General features: G+C 40.4%; 1 protein-coding gene across 7 annotated transcripts in view; it reads left to right on the plus strand.

Annotated features, from left to right (window-relative positions):
• The first annotated feature begins 205 nt into the window (after positions 1-205).
• PRSS12 (serine protease 12) overlaps positions 206-20,993 on the plus strand; it is a 70,968-nt gene continuing 50,180 nt past the window's right edge. For 3 of the 7 annotated variants that reach the window (XM_070609239.1, XM_070609240.1, XM_070609238.1), the window contains exons 1-4: positions 220-854; positions 12,149-12,287; positions 14,665-14,843; positions 19,147-19,297. In XM_070609239.1, coding sequence (XP_070465340.1) covers positions 353-854; positions 12,149-12,287; positions 14,665-14,843; positions 19,147-19,297 — 971 coding nt within the window. In that variant the 5' untranslated portion in view covers positions 220-352. Of the gene's footprint in view, positions 855-12,148; positions 12,288-14,664; positions 14,844-19,146; positions 19,298-20,993 lie in introns of all 7 variants that reach the window. The other 4 variants (XM_008530027.2, XM_070609243.1, XM_070609244.1 and 1 more) reach the window with 4 other exon arrangements.

Genomic DNA, 20,993 nt, shown 5'->3' on the forward strand with positions numbered 1-20,993 from the left:
GCGACACTGAGCGCCCCGCGGCCGCAGCCAGGGGGCAGAGTTTCCGGGCTCGTGCCACTGCCGGCCACCTGGGGCTCGGGTCCCACCGCCGCCGCCCGGAAGGGTCCCCGCCGCGCATCGGGGCTCCGCGGAGCTCGGCACTGCACAGCCCGCGCGGTGGCGAGCAGGGGCGCTCCGGGGGAACCACGGCGGGGGCGAGGTGGGGCGGGGAAGGCGGTCTGCGCCCGGGGGGCGGAGGGGCGCGCGTGGGGGATCCGACCGAGGCTGCCGCCCCGCCCCCGCCCCCTCCCCGCCTCCCCTTGAGAACCCGAGGAGCGGGGGAGCATGGACCAAACCCCGCTGCTCGGGCACCATGACGCTCGCCCGCCTCGCTGTGGCTCTGATTCTAGGGGCGCTCCGCGAAGTGGTCAGCTTTGATCCGGTCCCCAATTATCCCCTCCACCACCGCCACCGCCACTCGCCCCCTCCGGGTCCTCAGCACCCTTATTACCTTCCCACTCAGCAGCGGCAGCAGAGGCCACCTCCGGTGCCCCCTGTGGCGCGCGTCCTGCGCCCCCCGCCCGCGCTGCCTGCCCCGCGCCCGCATGCCCTCCCAGCCGGGCGCACGCCGGGCTGGCTTCCCGGGGGCTGTCCGGCCGGCGAGCCCTGGGTCAACGTGACGGCCTTCGGCGCCCCTTGTCTGCGCTGGGCAGAGGTGCCACCCTTCCTCGAGCGGTCGCCCCCGGCGGGCTGGGCTCGCCTGCGAGGGCAACGCCACAACTTCTGCCGGAGCCCGGACGGCGCGGGCAGACCCTGGTGCTTCTACGGGAACGCCTATGGCAAGGTAGACTGGGGTTACTGCGACTGCAGACACGGTGAGCGACCCCGGGGCGGCGGCGGCGACCCGGGACGGGCGGGGAGCCGGCCTGGCTTGGGGAGGGCGTTGGGTGTTCCTTGAAGAGAGAGTGAGAGGGTGTGGGGTTGCGGGTTTGCACTGCCCGGGTGATGGTGGGTCGCCGCTGGGATACCAGCAAAGTACGGGCGGATCTTGACTGTAAATGAGCAAGGCGTGCTGCGTGAGGCAAGGTTGTCAGGGGTGATCGTTTCTCTGCAAGGTGCGGCGCTCTGGCTTCCTGGATACGGTCTTGTCTCTGGCCACTGTGTGTGTATTTGTGTGCGTGTGTGCGCGCGCTCGTGCCTTCGGTGGATGTTTGTTCTTTGGATCGGCTTGCCTTGAGGGCGTTACCGTATATACGTGAAAGGCAAAGCAAAGGAGGAGATAGAGTTTCTATTGACTTGTTTTGGAAAAAGAAAGACTTAATATGACAACCAATGACCTTCCCTCTCCATATAGACCCTGACTTGGAAAAATGTGGTAAAATTTTTGCCTCACTCCTACCCTTGATTTCCGTTTGAAAAAGTATGGCAAAATTTCCAGGCCAAAATACAACTTGTCAAAATGATGTTCACATTCTGGAGCACAGTATGGTAAACATCATCCGTGAATGAGAAAGAGAAAGGGATAGGAGATAGGAATAGTAACTGTTGGGAAGAAGCAACTTGATATAGTCCAGTGCGGTTTCCAAGGATTCTATTTAGCTGTGTATGTTATTTCTGGAGAATCGGGATTAGTCTGTGAAGAGATAAAGTTGGTGAGATGTTGTGGTTTTGAGGTAATAAAAGCATCAAATTAATAGATTTAATGTAAGTGAATAATCTGCCTTGGAGCAGTGCTTCGTTTTGAGTTATTGGGTTTGTTTAATATTAGGGCTTTTTTCCTTCTTTAATAGCTGGAGGAGAAAAACCTTATGTCCTTCAAAGTTTGAATTTTTCTTCAAAATTCTTTTGGCAGCTCTCCATCTGAGCTGTGTGACAAGGGTTTCATGAATTGGGATTCTGAAATAGGTTGTATTTTGTACCTTTTTGAGGTAACTTGGAGGTTAGCATCACAGTGCCATTCTTCTCCTACAGAACTTTTTATTTCTCTGTGCCTTCAAGTGCATTAGTGCTTTGAGTTAAAGGAAAGTGATAGGAAGGTTATGATCAATTATCCTCCATCCCAGAGAATGAAGTCATCGCTATACTCGTGTTTCATGGACAGAATGCCAATGTGGCTCTAAGAGTTGGAGGTGGTATCAAGCAAAGAGCCCTAGCATTGTCTCATGATTTACTGTAAGAGATTATTTGTAGTAAAATCTCATGTTTAGCAAACATTGACAGTTTTTTACTGTCTTATTATTGTATTTCATGTTTCATATTCTATATATCCAGACAGAGAAAGAAAAAAATGGAATTCAAAGTTAAAACACTATAGTGATCTATTGCTCTCTTTCTGACATGGAACCCCTTTAACTTTATATTTCCAAATGAGGAGAGTAGCTTGTCCTTTGCTTCCTGCCTCCTCCTTGTGCTGAACAGAAATTTACACCTACCAGCAGCACAGACTGTTTGCGATGCTTTTATGTTCATTGCTAATTCTCACCAGACAAGGTTCCAAACACTGCGTAATAGGGCGTACTTTCTGGAGTAAAGTGATTGAACACAAGAGAAACAAAAGAAATCCCCCAAGATGAGAGATAAATGCCCCCACCCCTCCAAAAAAACCCCAGGAAAGCCATCTGCTGGCTATGTAATAGTTTAATTACTTCCACAGACTCAGTCTTGGTAACCCATTCTGTCATGTACGCCTCACATTCTGATTGGGCATAACTCAGACCTTCACGATGATTGGCATATTCTGAACATTATGGCTTTCTTGGTCCTGCATTTGGCTTAGGCGTGTACACAAAGCCGTTGTGGAGTGGTGGAAAGAATATGAAATTGTGCTTTAGAAAACATTGGTGTCTGTTTTGGCTCTGCTAGTAGCTCTACAGTGGAGGGTAAGACTCTTACTCTCAGAGCTTTGGTTTGCTTGTGTGGAGAAAAGTAGTTTTCGAGTAAGTTAATTTAAAGGGTTTTTCCAGCTCTGAGCTGGTACCAGAACAGCCTGGCCTGAGAATAACAGCTAGGATGTATGGAACATTTGCTCTGTATTGGAAGGTGGGCTAATCATTTTATATATTAGTTTTCTAATCTAATTCTCATAGCAGCATTATAAAGTAGTGCACATTTTCACTTTACAGCTCATTTTGTTCTAGTTCTTTAATTATATAAACATGTAGAAATATCTGTGCTGTCTACTAATCCTATTTTTGTAGCTTAAGGACCAGTCTAAAAGGAAGTAGAAAGAGATTTATGTTGGGTCAAAAGCACATGATTTCCAATCTCTTATGATTTGAAAATACCTGGGTTTTGTTTTCTTTTTTTTTTTCTTTACCGAAACAACTAAGACAAAAAGAAAGGAAATTTATAGTAATGAGATCCCTCCTTTAGAAAATAAACTGGAGGCCAGAGTCATGTATCCAGTTGCATCATGAGAAATGAGGAAGTTGGTGCCCCCGAGGTGGAGACCTGATTGAAGCCCAGTTGAAGGGACGCAAGGGGGATCTCAGGTGAGCTAGGGCAGGGCGTGGACACTGAAGTGGCTCAAATGTCTGAGAACGAGAAAGCTGAGGCCCAGGCCCTGGTTGTGTGAAACTAGCAAACTAGCAATAAAGAATCATTCCAGGGAATGGAGCTCCCTGGATCAGCCCAGGGAGTTAGTTCTCATAATGACTGTTAGAATCACCCAGGGACTCGTTAAAATGCAGAGACCTGGGCTCTAGCCTTCAGAGGCCCTAGATCTGGCTCAGGAATGTGCGTTTCTAATGAGGAGTCAAGATGATTTGGATGCTGAAGACCCTTTGTCATAATCGGGGAAACCCATGGGAGGGCATCAGGACCCACCTAAAATGTACAGTGATAGATGATCTTGTCGACTAACTGAGTCCGCCGTTCTGTGACTTCATCCTGCTAGGTTTAGGATCAAGCATAAGGCATGCCTTTTTGTGTGGTTTTAGAAAATGGCACCTCTGGTTTTTATGTGACTAGTGTGGGATAGTAACAACCTGGTTCACCAGAATATAATTACTAACTGAACGTGAGCCAGGTTATTTTCACATTTCTGCAGGATGAATTAACAGGCAACTGATTCTGCCCAACAATACCTTGCAATAATTTAGAGGTTTCTTACTGGGAAGGGAGATCACCTTTCCAGCATCTGGTTGGCATGGCACATGGGGCAACTGGCCTGATGTGTGCTAGCAAGTCCTCTTTGTTACAAGCAGCCAAGTGGAACTCAACCATAGGTACTGATGACTGATGGGTAAAACAGGCACAATAAATGACAATGCTCTAATAATTAAGATTTTATCAGAAAAGATGATTCATAGACCTGACTTGTTGTCATGTGATGCTAATCTGTTCATATGCACCTACTCACCCAAATCTCCTGATTCAAATAGCAATATTGGGCTTGCGGGACGAGTACTATTGTTTACAGGCTGTACTCTTTGAAGTCCATCTGTTGTTTGAAGTGAATGTTAATTAAAAAGTTGGCTGGAAGCTGTCCCTTTTTTAAAAAATGCCGCATCTTGATTCTATGTAGCAGGTGCTGAAAAACATTAGCAATACCAGATTTGATACATTTCCTGGCTGGATTTTAAATATCGAGCTTGGTCTGCTTTTCAGGCTAAGGCGGATATAAAATACTTTGGGGCATTATCTGACTCTTTGCTAGTGTGAAGATTTTTTTTTTAAGAAGAAGTGGAAAAATGCTTATGGTAATGTTAAGGGGGAAAAGATGGATACAAAATTTGTATACATTATGACTAACTGCAAAAAATAAAGATACCTGTGGAAAATTTGGAAGAGGAAGCAAATGATAATTATTAACTTGGGTATGAACTTGGCTTGGATCAGTTATGATGGTTTTGATGGCAAAGAGTAGAAAACTCAATTCACAATGACTGAAGCAATAAAGAGATATGTTGTTCATATTACAAGGAGTCAGGCTCCAATGTGGTACAGCTCTGTTTCTCTGCTACTCTCTTGGCTCCTCTGTTCTTTAAGTGTGGCTTTAATCCTAAGGCTGGTGGTTATTCCAGGCTTCACATGGAGACAGAAAAACCTGCAGAAGAAAGAGAAGGCCCTTCTTCTTGTACATCCCTTTGCAAGAGCAAGGAAACCTTCCCAGAATTCCCCCACAGACTTCCTCTCGCATTTCATTGGCCAAGACTGGATCAAGTGTTTCTTCCTGGCACTCTCTGGAAAGGAAAATACAATTACTATGATTGCCTAGATTAATCCAGATTCACCTCTGAACAGCTGGAAACTCTCCTGGCAGGAGGAAGTGAGGTAGCTGTGGAGGAAAACCAACAGGGTCTGCTAAGAAGTATGGCTGGGGCTGTTCTTATATTTGGGAAACTTAATGCAACTAAAAAATAGTAATAAGTAATTTTAAAAATAGTGCTGTGAAGTGCTACATCCACTTTTTAGCCATATCTAGATGAGGAGCATTTAGACCCTAATTTCCTTGATATAGCATGTTTTTTTGTTTTAAGATGCTGTTTGCAGGGCTAGCAAGTTTATGTCTGAAATGAATAATTCCATAATTGTTAAGATAAAGATGTTTAATTCTAGTTTTTAAGCTTCCCCCCTCCCCCCCGAATTAACTTGTAAAGAAAGCAGTCCTCTGAAGTGGCTCCCTTCAGTCTGCATGGTAAACAGGCATGCGGTTGTGCCCTTAGGAACAGTTGTTTCCACTGCCATCTACATGGTTGGGACAGTGTTGTTAGAAAATCAGGAAATGTTTATTTTTGCCTCTTTAACATCTTACTTTTCCAGAGCAATCCCCTCCTCCCAACCCTCCTCTCTCTTCCTGCAAATCAGCACAACAATATTAATAAAAAATTTATTGTATGCAATGCACTAATGAGATTTCTTTTCCCCCTCAAAGCTACCCATGCACATTCAGCCTCAATACTTTTTATTCGGATCACCAGAGGGACACAAAGAGTGGAAAATGCTGATCTTTGTAACAGGCAAGGATAGATTTCATTAAACCTTACTGAGTTCACACTAGGAGCAGCATTGACAAAGATGCATCAGAAATCACCTGTGTCCCCTGGTTGAGGACACCCACTCCCTGATTTGGATGTCAGAAGAATACTAAGCATTTGCATTACCTTTCCTGTGATACCTACCCTGCGAGATGGATAAGAGGATTAATATTAGGTGTAGTTTAATTTCATCACTCAGTGCTGTACAATAAAATGGTAATACTCTTACCATTTATGTGTGAATAGTTCAAAGACACAATTTGTGAAATTTTCTGCTAGGATTATATGCATATATTGTTAGTCAAGGGTAACTTAACCATGGATAAAGTCTTCTTTTGCATAATATTGTAAAATGTTTTTAGCTAAGGAATAATTGATAACATTTATAAATTTCTAATAAGTGCCTTGTAAACAGGTAGAACTGACCACTCCTCGATACTCTCTCATTTTGAACTAGACCAGTTGAGATTTTTTTTCTCAGTACTAAAGGTATCTACATGAATAATAAATGAACAATTATTATAAATTGTAGATGTGAATTAGTGGAGGCAAATATGATTCAACTGGATCTCGGTTCAGGGGAATGTTCCATATGTTAAAAGATGATTTGGGGGCCAGCCCCTGGCCCAGTGGTTAAGTTCACACGCTCTGCTTCAGCAGCCCAGGGTTTCACCGGTTCAGATCCTGGGTGCCGACATGGCACCGCTCATCAAGCCATGCTGAGGCGGCATCCCACATGCAACAACTAGAAGGACCCACAACTAAAAATATACAACTATGTACTGGGGGGTTTGGGGAGAAAAAGGAAAAATAAAATCTTTAAAAAAAATAGATGATTTGATTTGGCATGACATGGCATGATTTGAACGAAATCTACTACTTCACAATGCTAAAACCAGTTTCAGTTATTGGTAAATATACTCATAGAAAAAAATAGTATACCTTAGTAATGTCAAATAGGGTGTAGGAAGAAAATAACATCAAAATTAACCTAGCCCTCCCTATTATAATCGAAAAATTCAACTAACACCCCCTAAGTCAGTTACGTTTAGGTAATGTGAGGTTTTTTGTATATTTCATAATTAAGATAGGAAATAATCATTTAGTATATTTTCCCAGTGTTTTCTTTGGTATAAGATGTACGATTATGTTTAATTCATTTGTCAAATATGTGTACTAAATTGTCCAACATGTAATGGGCTTTTTTCTATGCTTTTGAATAGTTCATAAACTAAAATTTCTGTATCACTTTCAGCTTTAAGTATACTTTTTGGCAAGGATCTGAGCAACAGCTTGATGTCACCAGTGTGCATTCTATCTGATTCCAACAGAACAATAGAAGCGACTAAAATTAATTGTTTTGTGCCTCTGTGAAGTTCAGTAATAGATGAGAAAGGATTTGTGTGATAACATTAATTTCTTTTTCCTCATTTATCAAACCATGGTTTTAAAAGATTTTTAGAATATTTGTTAATTCTATTCAGAAAACACTACTGGGATGGGTCTCTGTTTCTGCTGTTTTTTCTTTCTCTTCAAGTGAGTGAATGCTATTCTATAAGCACATTTTAATTAGTTAACTAAATAGGCATATCTTTTCATTTGGATTATTTTGGAGTGAGCTGGATTTACAGAACAAAGATAGCTGACCTATTTGGTTCCTTTTCTGATATTTCTCGTAGGCCTCCTTCAAGTGTGCAGGATGAGAAGGGAGGTTTTGCTACCTGTCCAGGAAGGGGTAATACCATAATGGCTCCAATAGTTTGCTAGGAGTAATGAGTACTCCTAACTGAGTGGCTTAGGCAACAGAATTTATTGTTTCCCAGTTCTGGAGACTGGAAGAGCAAGATCAAGGTGTCAACAGGGCCATGCTTCTTCTGAAGGTGCCAGGGAAGACGCTGTTCCAAGGCTGTCCTAGCTTCTGACGTTTCCTTGGCTTGTGGGAGTGTAACTCCAGTCTTGAGATGGTGTTCTCTCTCTGTGTCCAAATTTCTTCTTTTTATAAGAACACAGTCATACTGGATTAGAACCCACTCTAAAGACCTCATCTTAACTTCATCATTTACAAAGACCTTATTTCCAGATAAGGTCACATTTATGGGTCCTGGGAGTTAGCACTTCAATATCTTTTGCAGGGACCGAATTTAACCTTTCACAGTAGCCTTAAAAACTGAAAAACTGGTGAAACTTGTGAAGGGAATTTTAAGCTAGTCAGCTGTTCTCCTCAAGATCACCTTGTATTGATTGAGACTGATAAGATGGTTAAAAAGAACCCTTCTTGAGTGTCTCTCCATTTTGGGATTTCCTGTTTTTTAGCAAAGTGTCCATAAAACAAATTTCTGTAACATGAATTTTTTATGCTTCTTTTCCTTTATAAAACTGGAGACATATCTACATAGATGAAAATTAATAGTAAACTAAAATGACAATAAAGTCAATGTTTTTGGCAGGGAATTAAGATAGAAGAATTCTGAACATAATGTTGCACATTGGCACATTTTACATTTTGCCTTTAAGGTAGTTGTAATACCAGGAGACAGTTGACTGTGGGCTTTTTTGTAACAGTTCATTTCATGAATTCTGAAGGCTTCTCTCCATGACATGCCATCACAGCTTTACAGTTCCAGACATTCTTCTATTATTGGTTTGGTCTGCAAATTTGTAATGCCTGTTATAGTTGACCTAAAGCCTCTGTTTGAGACTTCAAATTTTAAATTATTGTTATTAACACATTTTAAAAATAGGGATATTTAGAATAGAATCGTTTTGACCAAATTGGCGCTTGAGAGACTTTAAGACAGTGTAGCCCTGGATCCACTGGGATGTTGTCCAGAGACATTAGCTGAGACGATTCGGAGCAAAGTCCTTGACTGGAGTGGGAGAGTGTGAGCAAAGGAGGGGGGATCAGCTTTTGTTAATAAAAATTGTGACAATTGAGCCATATTTGCCAGACAAAGAATTTGGTCTGGAATGGCTCTGGAGAACTTTATTGTTAGTAGGGTAGCAATATAAATGTGTTTACCAGGCTTTGCCCTTTGTGGATGGCTTTATTGTTTCATCCTTTTTCTTTTTTCATTGAGCTAAGGATATTTCTCCTCCGTCTTATTGTTGTGCACCCATAAATTTGTGCACATGTATAGTCCTCCTACAAACTTCTGCAGCCAATGGAACAAATCAACCTCCACTGCAGGCTCAGCCTCAAGTGTAGATCATCGGAAAGCCACTTTTCTCCTGTTTTGCTGTGTCTAGACACTCTTCATGCTGGCTTATACTTCTGCCTGGTTGGTTTATTCCCATATAGTGTTTGGTGGATACTTGCAATATTTCACATAGAATGGTTAAAACCAACATGGCATAATGCATAAAGTAATACCTGAAGTTTTAAAGGTGCTTATTGTATTGCAGGGTCTTTGCTCAGGTTTGGAGACAGGGGGCTAGTACCAAGGGCAGGGGTCCTGGAGGCAGTGGTCATGGCTCGGCAGGTGCTCAGTTCCTTTGGCGCATAGCTTCCTCATCCGTAAATGGAGGGAAATGAGTTACGGTTTTTAAGATCTCAACCATCCGAACCATTCTCAGAGAGTAAATGCAGGAAGAACAAAGTAGAATGAAAAACAAACAAGAACTGCTACCTAACTTTCAGATATGTAGTGTAAATTGTGTTCAAACTTGGATTATTTTGGAGCATGTCATTATGCTGATATTTTTTTCAAAGCTCTTTCAAATAATTGTTAGAGGAATTATGAACTTCACTGAATGGTGTACCGTTAAGAAATAACTCACTCTGAGTCCAAGGTAGATGATTTGTCAGAATATTTTAGAAATTTCTATGGCCTTAAGGAAAGGATAAACTATGTTCTAGGAAGGCGTGTGTGTTGGGGATGTTGGTGTTGGGAGTGGATTCTGACAGAGATTTCATTAGTCACTGACATGCAAATTGCCTTTCCAGAATTGGAAATATTTGTATTCAATTGTAAAGGAAAATTGGATGAGCACTCTGGATTTCTTGCCATGTAGCAGATACAGCTAAATGAATCCAGGCTTTCACAGCATGTTTGGAGCATCTGAGAAATGCTGGTGAACTGATAGTTGACCTGGAAATGATTTCCAGCTCTATCATTGCCATTATAATGATGTCGTGGTAATAATTATCCTTTATGCAGGGTATTCTTCTCATCTCTAAATGTCTTAATCATTTAGACGATATGCATGCATCATTTCTTCTTGATAGCTTTTTGGCGATTTAGGCAGTATTTTATGTTATTGTGATTATTTAACATGCATAAATAGTGTTCCAGTTTGTTTTCATTACTAGAACTTTCTTCCAACCCTTGACATGAGTAATTTGGTGGAAGGGCCGAATTAATAAAGAGATAATGGATTAATTTAAAAACAATTTCCAATAATGTTTGCTTGAGGTGAACAAATGAGTTCTTTGAATTGAAATAAATTGCTGACATTTGTGATACGCATAATATTATGTCTCTATAGAAGAAATTTTGTGATTCAAAAGTCATTAAAGTTCAGTTAAACCCTTTAGACATATTTCTTTAAAATGTTATACAGTTCATACTTTTCAATGAGCTAGACAGGGCTTCCTCTTGCTCACTGCAAATTAAGGAGGTTTAGAATGTATGAGTCATTTTTACATTATTTGCCATATCAATGACCCATGTTCATGTTTTCTCCTGAGTAATCAGGACTTGACAGTGCCATCTTTTGCCTACATTTATTATTGCCTTTTGTTTGAATTAAATGACACTATATTTGTCTTGAGAAGTAGATTATGTTTTTCTTAAATAGTTGCATTTTCTTTCTTCTTTTTTTGTTTGTTTTTTCGGAGGAAGATTAGTCCTGAGCTAACATCTGCTGCCAATCCTCCTCTTTTTGCTGAGGAAGACTGGCCCTGAGATAACATCCATGCCCATCTTCCTCTATTTTATGTGGGACACCTGCCACAGCATGGCTTGACAAGTGGTGCATGGGTCTGCACCCAGAATCTGAACGGTGAACCCTAGGCCGCCAAAGCAGAACATGTGAACTTAACTGCTGTGCCACCGGGCCAGCCCTTTAAATGGTTGCATTTTTTAAGGATGATAACATGGAAAATAATAGTGGTAGATGACTAGGCCAGTGCAAAAGAAATGAATGGATAATTTGTGAATCTAATATTTTTGGAAAATTATTTTAAAACCACACGTAATAACTTTGAAATATGCAAAATATCCCAGAATTTTTTGGTAGGACTTAATTTCTTTACCTATGAAATATAGGCTATCGTAAGTGACTTTCAACAGAATTTTGTGAAATTCTTAAGTTACCTGAGTTTAATTCCATCTCTTATTAAGTGTCCTAATTGCTGCCTGCCAGTATCCACTCTGCAAACCAGCACCAACAGGAGAAGAAATTTTGGGCCTTGATCCCCACTTAAGGGATACAGGGGTGCTTAACTTTAGATTTTGGCTTTTTTAAAGACTGAAAAGTATGACTCAGATCATGGACTGTGGAGCAGCTAAGTAGGGATGGTATGTGAGGAAAGCTAAATTTCCAGCGTCGTTCAGTTACACTAAACCACTCTGCTTAGCGGCAATTTCTCTAAGATTCACATTGGGCGATATTTACAACATTAGCATCTTTTTGAAATTATGGACATAATCTTTAGAATTTTCATGACTACTGCTTGAGGTTAATAGAGGAAAAAGCATTTTCCTTTTCTGTAGTGGATGAACAAACCAGATAGAAGGAAAATATAACAGCCAATAACAGCTAATTTATGAGCAGAGCATTGAAGTTGGTTTCTGTGTTTCCTATCTATGACCTCATGTGAAGATAGAAGGAGATACATAAGTGATAAGAACTTCATATGTGATGTAATATAATACTTGGGATCAATATCAGACATTAGTTATACTCTTCCATTTTTCCCCTTTTAAAATTGTAATTGGACTTTCTGTATGCCTAGATAAAAAAGAAAATATAATTAGCACTGACATCAGGATGTTAATTACTAAAAAAGAAAAAAAGAGCCTGCTAAATCCTCATTTAAAGGAAGGAGCACATGCCGTGAACAGTGGAGGCCAAAGATCTGACTGGATCTTTCACCACTTCAGTGGAAAAATCATGTTGACCGATGACTGGCTCAGTATGTTCAAGTTGTTCTTTGCTATTAAAGGATTTGGGATTCTTTTCCACTTTAGGGTCAGTACGACTTGGCGGTGGCAAAAATGAGTTTGAAGGCACAGTGGAAGTGTATGCAAATGGAGTTTGGGGCACAGTCTGTAGCAGCCACTGGGATGACTCGGATGCGTCAGTCATTTGTCAGCAGCTGCAGCTGGGGTGAGTTCAGCAAACGAAATCAGTCTACTGATATCTGAGAATAATGGTGGGCACCCATCATTCCAGAGAAGAGGTTACATCTTCTCTCCTCATTCTTTCTTTCCTCATTCTCGCTTTTCTCAAAAGAGTTGGAAAGAAAGGGCCCCAAATGGAAGGAATGAGTTCTCTTAATGTACAAATGTATTTCACATATTACTACTCCTGCTAAAGAGGAAATGGGCAAATGCAAAGTGGTCAGAAGTTAAAAGCATCCTTTGGTCTTTGTCTTTAGCAAAATAATTGTTTAGCCCTAAGAAGCAAGGAATTTGATTCGAAGAATTGTAGTTTCTCAGTAGCCTGCAGCCCTAGGTTGCTGTCATTTGCTTTTGACTTTCTACTTTTAGCCACCCACAAGTTCCATTTTTGTGTGTGTGAAGGAGGTGATGTTCACCTCTGCTCTTATCTCGTGATGGGTAAGGGACGATGTCCTCAGGCCTCCTCTGCGCTGAGGAGGTCCTGTGCAAGACGGCAGATTCCACCTGCCCCGCAGCGTCAGTCATCCTGAGGAGCTGTGGGCTCCTCCACCACCCTAGGGGGCCCTCCCTTTAAAAGAGCTCAGCGCACACTGACTTCCACCAGGCCTGGCACCTTTCTGCCTTGTGCCCAGGGGGTTCGCCAGGAGCAGAAGGCTCCATTTTGGAACAAAAGGTTTGCTTTTGTTGTTATTGTTCTGTTTTTGTGTCTCATTTATTTTTTCTAAGTACGCATGCCATGTGTTTTTCTTGGCCTTTATCACCAGAGATCTTTAGAAAGTGTGGAAAATATCTTGTTAGCAAAAAAAGCAAGTCTAAAAGTCTGAAAGAAAGGTTTGCAATTTACAAATATTTTGGATTAGTAATCAGTGAGTGGTAATATCTAATACAATGATGTGAATGAAAATGTGAGTCAACTCCAGTCAAATCAGTATGAACTTTAATTTGCCAGTTTCCTCCTGTCTTCTCGTTAGGAAGGTGGGGAGTGAGAATTTTGTAAAGGCAGACTTTGAAGGCTTAAGTTTTGTTCAGACTTTTGGTGCTTTTATGTCAGCAAATAGAGTTAATGTACTTAATTAATTTTTAGAAATGAGCGTTGAAAGAAGGAGTAAGGCTAGAGCCTATAAAGTGTTGTGATGTTTAGGAATGTTAATTACTGACTTTATCAAGGGTATTTTGTCTGGCTAACAGTCATTGGCAGGTGGGAATGTCACAAGGAATGTTGACTTGAATGTTGACTTTCTTTTGAAGGCCTGAGGATGGAACAAATTTGTAGGCTGGCATCATTGTCTTCCTTTATATACGTAGCTGCATGTGCTTTTACTACCCCGGAAAATCAGGGAAGAATAAAATTTCTTATGAGACTCTGACGCAAAGAAACAAGAACACTGTAGCGGAGACGTGACCTACAATGTGGTTACTAGTCTTGACTGATGAAAGAATGTAACCCATCATTCTGCAAATATAAACTTCAGATAAGCTGATCCAATTGCATGTATCATCTCTCAGTAGTCTGCTTTTTAAAAAAAGAACTGCATAATAAGAGCAGAGCAGCCCAGCTTTATTCCTGTTAAGACACATTCATATTTTAGATATACCCCAAATATTTACTGTTTGGTTGATGGAAACTGTTGCAGAGAGACAATTCTAGAGATTACTATGTTAATCAGGTAAGCATTTAATCTTTTTAAAATTTAACATCATTTTGGTACATATCAGAGGCTACTTATAAAAATATTTAGATTAGATGAGTTAAAAGCAGAGCCCATCTCCATGTTATTATTTTATTAATTGGTTTCAAAGTCTTGCAGCAAATATTGCATATAAGATTTTAAAAATGTGAATGGATTGCCTCTCTTGATATTATCTTGCTTAGATATAGTAATAGTAACATTTTGAAAATGCTGGCCTAAGGTATTGGGGTAGGAAAGAACCTTCAGGTGCCCAGACTTCTGTTTATACATCAGAAGGCAGAGCTGAGAGCCGTCCAGCTTAGTGTCATGTGCAGCTGAGTCCAGACTAGAGGCCAGGTCTTGCTGGGCCACATGACACACTTCTTCCACAAAGCCATGCAGGCTCACTTTTTATATCTGTAGCATTTGCCCATTTTCTTCTAAAATCAGCCATAGATAGTAAAGGCACATGCATACCATTAGTTATTCAAGACGGCTTAAAAAGATTGCCTTACGTAGTCAACCCAAGTTCTGATCTGATGTTTTGATTTTCCTTGAAACTTATGTAATCCATTATGATTTTTCTTCCATATCCATCTTTATTAATTTCTTCCATTAAAAAAAATCCAAATGCTGTGATAAAAAAAATTTGCCTATATTTGATAAAGCTAACATCAATCATTGTACTTCCAGAGGAAAAGGAGTAGCAAAACAAACCCCGTTTTCTGGACTGGGCCTTATTCCCATTTATTGGAACAATGTCCGTTGCCGAGGAGATGAAGAAAATATACTGCTTTGTGAAAAAGACATCTGGCAGGGTGGGGTGTGTCCTCAGAAGATGGCAGCTGCTGTCACGTGTAGTTTTTCCCATGGTAAAAAAAATATTTATTTTTGTTTTACTTTTATTGTGTTTTCAACATGATTCCAGATAAAAGTGTCTTAGTTAAGCTAAGACTTAACTAAACTAAACAAGTATAAATGCAGACATAAGTCTGAATTATCATATTCTACTGTCTAATTAAATAGTCTTCAATAGGAGTGTGTCTAACAATTTGAATTCCATCTGACTTTCAATGGTATCTCACTTTTAACATGTTTTCTATTTTATCTACTTTGTTTAAAGAAATATTATATACTGTATATGAAACACTTATTTTGATAGCAAAAAATCATCATGGATTCAAGATGGAAAATCATCTTGAAACCAAGTATAAAATACAGCAAGTACAACAAAATGCTTTCACTTTATAGGATGGAATATAATCATGGTGCCAGTGTTCTCCTTTGAGTTATAGATAGCGTATTCCCTAAAATGGATTACTGCCTTGGATAAGGTCTCCTAAGCACCATATACTAGGCAGGAGGTGATTAGCAATGCGGTGTCAGTACACAAATATGTGTATGTTCATATGAACATAAGTAGAGGAGGGAACAGCTGCTTTTCATGATGGCTGATGGGTTTTCTGGGGACCATGGAGTATTTTAATCTGTGACCACAACTTGAGGCTGCCACATAGTCACAGTATCCCTATCTGCATTTTCCTTGGAGATGGCAGCTTGACCAGATGTCCCAGGCCTCGAAATGCTAGCAGCCAGTCCAGGGCAGTGGTTGCTGTTTGAGTACAAGTATTGGGGCAGGAATAGAAAAGCTCCATTACAAAACATACAGAGACCTCATGTAGAGTAATTTCCCTGAATTAGCTGGAGGAACCAAGACAAGGATATGGACCGAAAGTGTGCTCTCAGAGCTGCAGTCCTCTTTTGGATGGGTGAGGTGCATAAGTCTTGGTGCCTTGTAAGTTTTTCTTTTGATTCTCCACCTTTGAATAATGTTACTGTTGATGCAAATAATCAATAATCAATCTATAAATCAAAATTGGGGTGAGTTTATTATATGAGCCAGTCAGAGGACTGAATAGCCCAGGAGAGCACCTTCACCAAGGAAGGAAGCGATGTGTACAGCATGGTTATATATTGTCTTGGAATAAGGAATGTGCATCACACATGACGGGAATATTTTTTTTTACTACAGTAACAGGAAGTTACTAGCACAGCAGGTCAGTGGTCAGAAGAGGAGCACAGTAGGTCAGTTTGACCTTTAGTTTCTGGGAAGAAATTCTTATCTTTAAGCAAATGCTACCATGGAGGGGGGTATACATTCCTGTTTTAAAAGGCATCATTCTTTGCTTTGGGACATTGTAAATGTTTAGAGCAGATGTACAATGCATGCTGGACAGGCCATGCCAGATCTTTCTGGAAAAATGAGGTCGGGCCGAATTAGTTTTAAACCAAATGGTTTCCTCATATACCTCAATATATATTAACTTTTCTTATTGCTTTTCATTTGTTCATCACTACTTTTGTCAAGTACACGTTTATGCATTGCTGCTTCAAGAGCGATGTCAATTGGGCTCTATAACGTACTGCATTTCGTAGATTATTGTTTGTACTCTGTGTTCAACCTGATTGATAAAATGTTTAACATTTTTCAAGTAGGAAAGTAAGTAAAAGCTTGAAAACAAGATTATTTTCTTTCAGAATATCTAGCTACTTTAAAAAAAAATTCTACTCTTTATGATCTGTAATCTGTTTATACTCTGGTTGCACAGATAAATTTGTAAACATTTATAAAATCTAGGAGGTTGAGATAAGTTAGAAGTGAGAATAAAAGAAGATTCCCTTGTTGTAGAGGAAATGAGAATGTGAAAGCAAATAGCTCAAAGCAGCCACTGCTGAGTCTGCCTTAAGGCACAGCGATAGGGCTTAACACGATCGTTTAGTTTGGAAATTATACTTCGTGTCTTGTCATCTGGTACTGGTTGCTTTCCCAGCACTTACAAAGTAGAAGATGGTGCACCAGTCCTGGATAGAGGAAATAGCAATCTAAATGAAGACGTCTGGGAGCCTTATTCATCCTTAAGTGAAACATTGGTCAATGACTTCACTGAATTCTCTTGCAGATGATTTTTCATGTGTTTGTTGGGAGGATGTGGGAAGTTGACTAAATTTTGTCCTTGAGCTTTTCTGTATTTTCACAATTATACAACCGGAAAAAAACCACATTGTAAAATAAAACATGACATTAAAAAATGTAAGTACTATGCCATAATGGTTCTAGGTGATTTTAAATTTCCTCTTAAAAAATTTTTTTTTCCTGTTTTCTCCAAGCTTACCACAGTGGTGGGGGAAAGGGGAGGCAGGGGAGAATATAATAACTTAAGAAACTTGTACATTTTTTATCATTTTTTCTATATTTTCCAAGCTTTTTAAAGGAAAATGTACATAACTTATGCAAATTTGTTTCTTACCATCGTTCAGCCATCAGTTAATTCTAAGATGCTAATATACAATATTGAGAAGACCAGTCATATTTATTAAGCCTGTCTGTATCTTTTTACAAACTTTCAGTGTTAGTTCACTTATGTAAGTAAACTGTATTACAAATATCAGAATGTGAGTATATGCAAATAGTCACTGATCTGAATCTCTGCTGCAAAACTTGTGTGATATTTGAATATAAATATGAATATCCAGATGCCATTTACTGACAGCTGCTTACACTGTGGAGGAATTAGGAGCACATTTCATGTGGATAAATGATTAACATTTGGTAAAAGGTGCAACTAAACTCCCTAATGGGGACCCAGCCTGTTCTGAACCTTTTACCATATTATGTCCTTTATTCCAGAAAAATTAGACTTCCGTACTGTTTCCCAAACTTTGTGCTTCTGAAATCCCATCCATCCATCTTGGGCCTCTTCAGATACCACTTTCTTAGAAGGATTCCCTAACTACTCCCAATGGTGAGCCAGCTCCCTCGCTTCTGAATCCATGCAGGGTCTTCTTGACTATCTCTTGTCTGTACTCATTTTGTCCACGTCCTTAGGCAGTGCACTTCTTGAGGGTGGCGTCTGTCTAGTGCCCCTTTGAATGCCCTACAGCACGTGGTACAACACCTTGCACACAGCAGATGCCTAGTATCTGTTTATTAAATAGAATTGAATGAAGGGATATTGCTAATTATTTTTCCTTGTTTGAGATAGCCTTTCCAGACTTTTAGCTATCACTTGCCAGTTTTTTCAGTCAACAAATATTTATTATATGCCTTCTCTATGCTGGGTACCTGAAATACACAGATGAAAGGGAAAGGCACTTTCTCTGTCCTCAAGTCTAGTTGAGAGGAGGCAGACAATTGACATGTAAACCAATAAATCAATGACAATTTTAGATAAAAGTAAATATTCTGAGGAAGACAAATTAGGTGATGTAGTAGAAAGCGCCTTAGGGTGCTGCGTGTGCTGGGGTAGCCAGGGCAGGCCTCCTGCAGAAAGGACATTTCAGTGTTGAGAACTGACTGACGAGAGGGAGGCAGCCATGTGAAGATCTGTGGAAACATTCTTCCGGGCAGAAGGAACAGCTACTGTACAGACCCTGAGGTGGCGTCCAACTTCAAGTGTATTTGGGCAGAAGGAAGAAGGCATGGTAGCTGTAGCCAGAGAATGAGGCCAGGAGAAATGAGAGAGAAATTCAGAGGCTGACAAGGGAGAGATCAGGGCGTTGCGGACTGTAACAAGGAATTGCAATGGGAAGACTGTGGTGGTTCTTAACAGAGGAAACGAAGATGAACTGATTCATACCCACATGAATTTTCAATATTGGTTTTGAAGGTGCTGGCCATGATGTCCACCGACTTGTTATAATGTGTTGGATGTTAACTTTGACTTGATTTCTACAAATGTAAAAATATTTCTGTACTGAAAATAAGTATGTTACCTACATAAGTGCCATTCTTAATAATTACATGTTGGTAATACTCAAATTACTGTAAATTAACAGATCAACGTCATGACCACAATCCCATAAAAATCCAATGTGTTTCTAGTAAACTGCAGTTTTGAGTGCGTCTTTTCTGGTTTCTGAGGTTGTAGGACAAAAGTGAATTTAGACTGCTTCCTCTTAAGAGCTATTTGTTTGAATGTAATTCAATTGGAGTATTTTTAATTGGTCAAGATTACCATAAAATATGTTAGCTATGTGCGTGTATGTCCATATCACTTCAATGGCTTAATAAATATTATTGAATTATTGAAAATGGCAAAGACATAGAATATACCTAATCATGTCGCACGATGTAAATATGTAGGTGTAATTTGTCTTTCATTTCCCATTGCACAGGCCCCGCGTTCCCCTCCATACGTCTTGCTGGTGGCAGCAACGTGCACGAGGGCCGAGTGGAGCTCTACCATGCTGGTCAGTGGGGGACTGTCTGTGACGATCAGTGGGATGACGCAGACGCAGAAGTGATCTGCAGGCAGCTGGGCCTGAGGTTTGTTTTTATTGTTCTTGTTTCGTTTTGCTTACATTTTTGAATCTATTATTTCCATAACCAAAGGCAGGTGCTGTGTGTTTAAACTGCACACTTCCTCGAACAAATAGGAAAAGCCACCTTTTGATCTTGGTACTAGGCTGTGGGCTCCCTGAGGAGAACTTCCGTGTACTCTGTAGGTCTAACCTGTTGGTGTCTGAAGTTGATTGATTTTATGTCTCTAAGGATCGAATCTTTTTACTACTTTTCACTAGTAGCCTTTACATTACTCCCAGGTAGTGAGCAACACTGTCAGCTGCTGCGGCTTATCAGTCATATGACGAAACTAGCTGTTAGGTTTTAACCGAAGTTCAAGTCCTTTCCCTCAAATATTGTCTGAACTCTTCGCCTTTGCTTCCTTATTTGTTAGGTATGTGCTTAGAGCAAAGGATGTTTATTCATGTGCAAAGGAAGTAATTCCCATGTAGGATATGGAAGTGAGGCGTGTGCAGTAAGGCAGCAGTGTGACCATCAACATTCCAGATGCTTCAGTTGTGGTTATTCTGGAATAGCATGTTATAATTTTGGAGCTTTTAATCCCTCTCTCTAGTCATTCTAAACATTGGTATAACAAGCCTAAACGCTTCTCTAAAATTATATTAGGGAATCTTTTAAAAGTTGGTATTTTACTTTAAATTTGAAATGTGCTTCATTCAGCACTGTGTGTGAGGGGGTGAGGTGCTGGGGAGGCCTCTTGAGATTAGACCTTTGCTGTCCATGGATCATTTTGTCCAGTTAAGCATAATTCTTGACAATGGGGCGTGACTTTTGAACCTTGAACCATTTATACTCATTTTTTTTGCAACTTTTTTTGCAAGTGACCTACCTCTTTTTCAAGACTCTATGTTTATATTTAAGTATTTTAAAGTAAAATATAGACACGTTAACATTTTACCTCTAAATACTTAAGTATGCATCTCTTAAAAATAAGAACATTGTCCTACATAGCCAAATGATCATTATCACAACTAATGTCATTGGTAATCTTTCTTAACATTGTCTAATACTCCATCATATTCAAATTCCCACAGTTGTCTTCACAAAATCCATAACAGATGGTTTGTCTGACACAGAATTTAGTGCGGGACCATGCAGTGCGTCTGGATGTTATGTCCCTGAGGTCTCTTTTAATCTAGAACAGCTTCTTGTTTTTCATTACACTGACTTGAAGAGACCAAGCCAGTTGTTCTGGAGAATATCCTACCTTCTGGATCGGTCTCATTTCTTCCTCATGGTGTCATTTAGTTTACTCCTCTGTTTCTTGTAGTTCCTGAAATTGGAGGCTAGGTCTGAAGGCTCGATTAGATCAAAGCAAGCGTTTTGGCTCGAAATCATCACAGGTGATATGTTCTCTTCTTGCATCTCATCAGGAGTCACAGAGCAGCCTGGTTTTCCCCACTAGTGAGGCCAAGACTGAGCACTGGGTTCATGGGTCATCAGCCTGATCCTTCACTGTGAAGTTACGTTTTCCCCTCTAACTGATTCTTGGACCTAACTGCTATTTCACAGTTCTTGTGTGGGACAGGAACAAGCATGGCAAATCCTGGGTCCACAGGGCTTATATTACTGGTCATGTTAAGTTTACCGGTATGATCAATTTCTTTGAGTGAGTCAGGAATAGGGCCAACCAGTTCTTTTTGAGAAAACTGTTGTTAAT

The sequence above is a fragment of the Equus przewalskii genome, chromosome 2 (genome assembly GCF_037783145.1).
Source record: "Equus przewalskii isolate Varuska chromosome 2, EquPr2, whole genome shotgun sequence".
NCBI classification, from domain to species: Eukaryota; Metazoa; Chordata; class Mammalia; order Perissodactyla; family Equidae; genus Equus; species Equus przewalskii.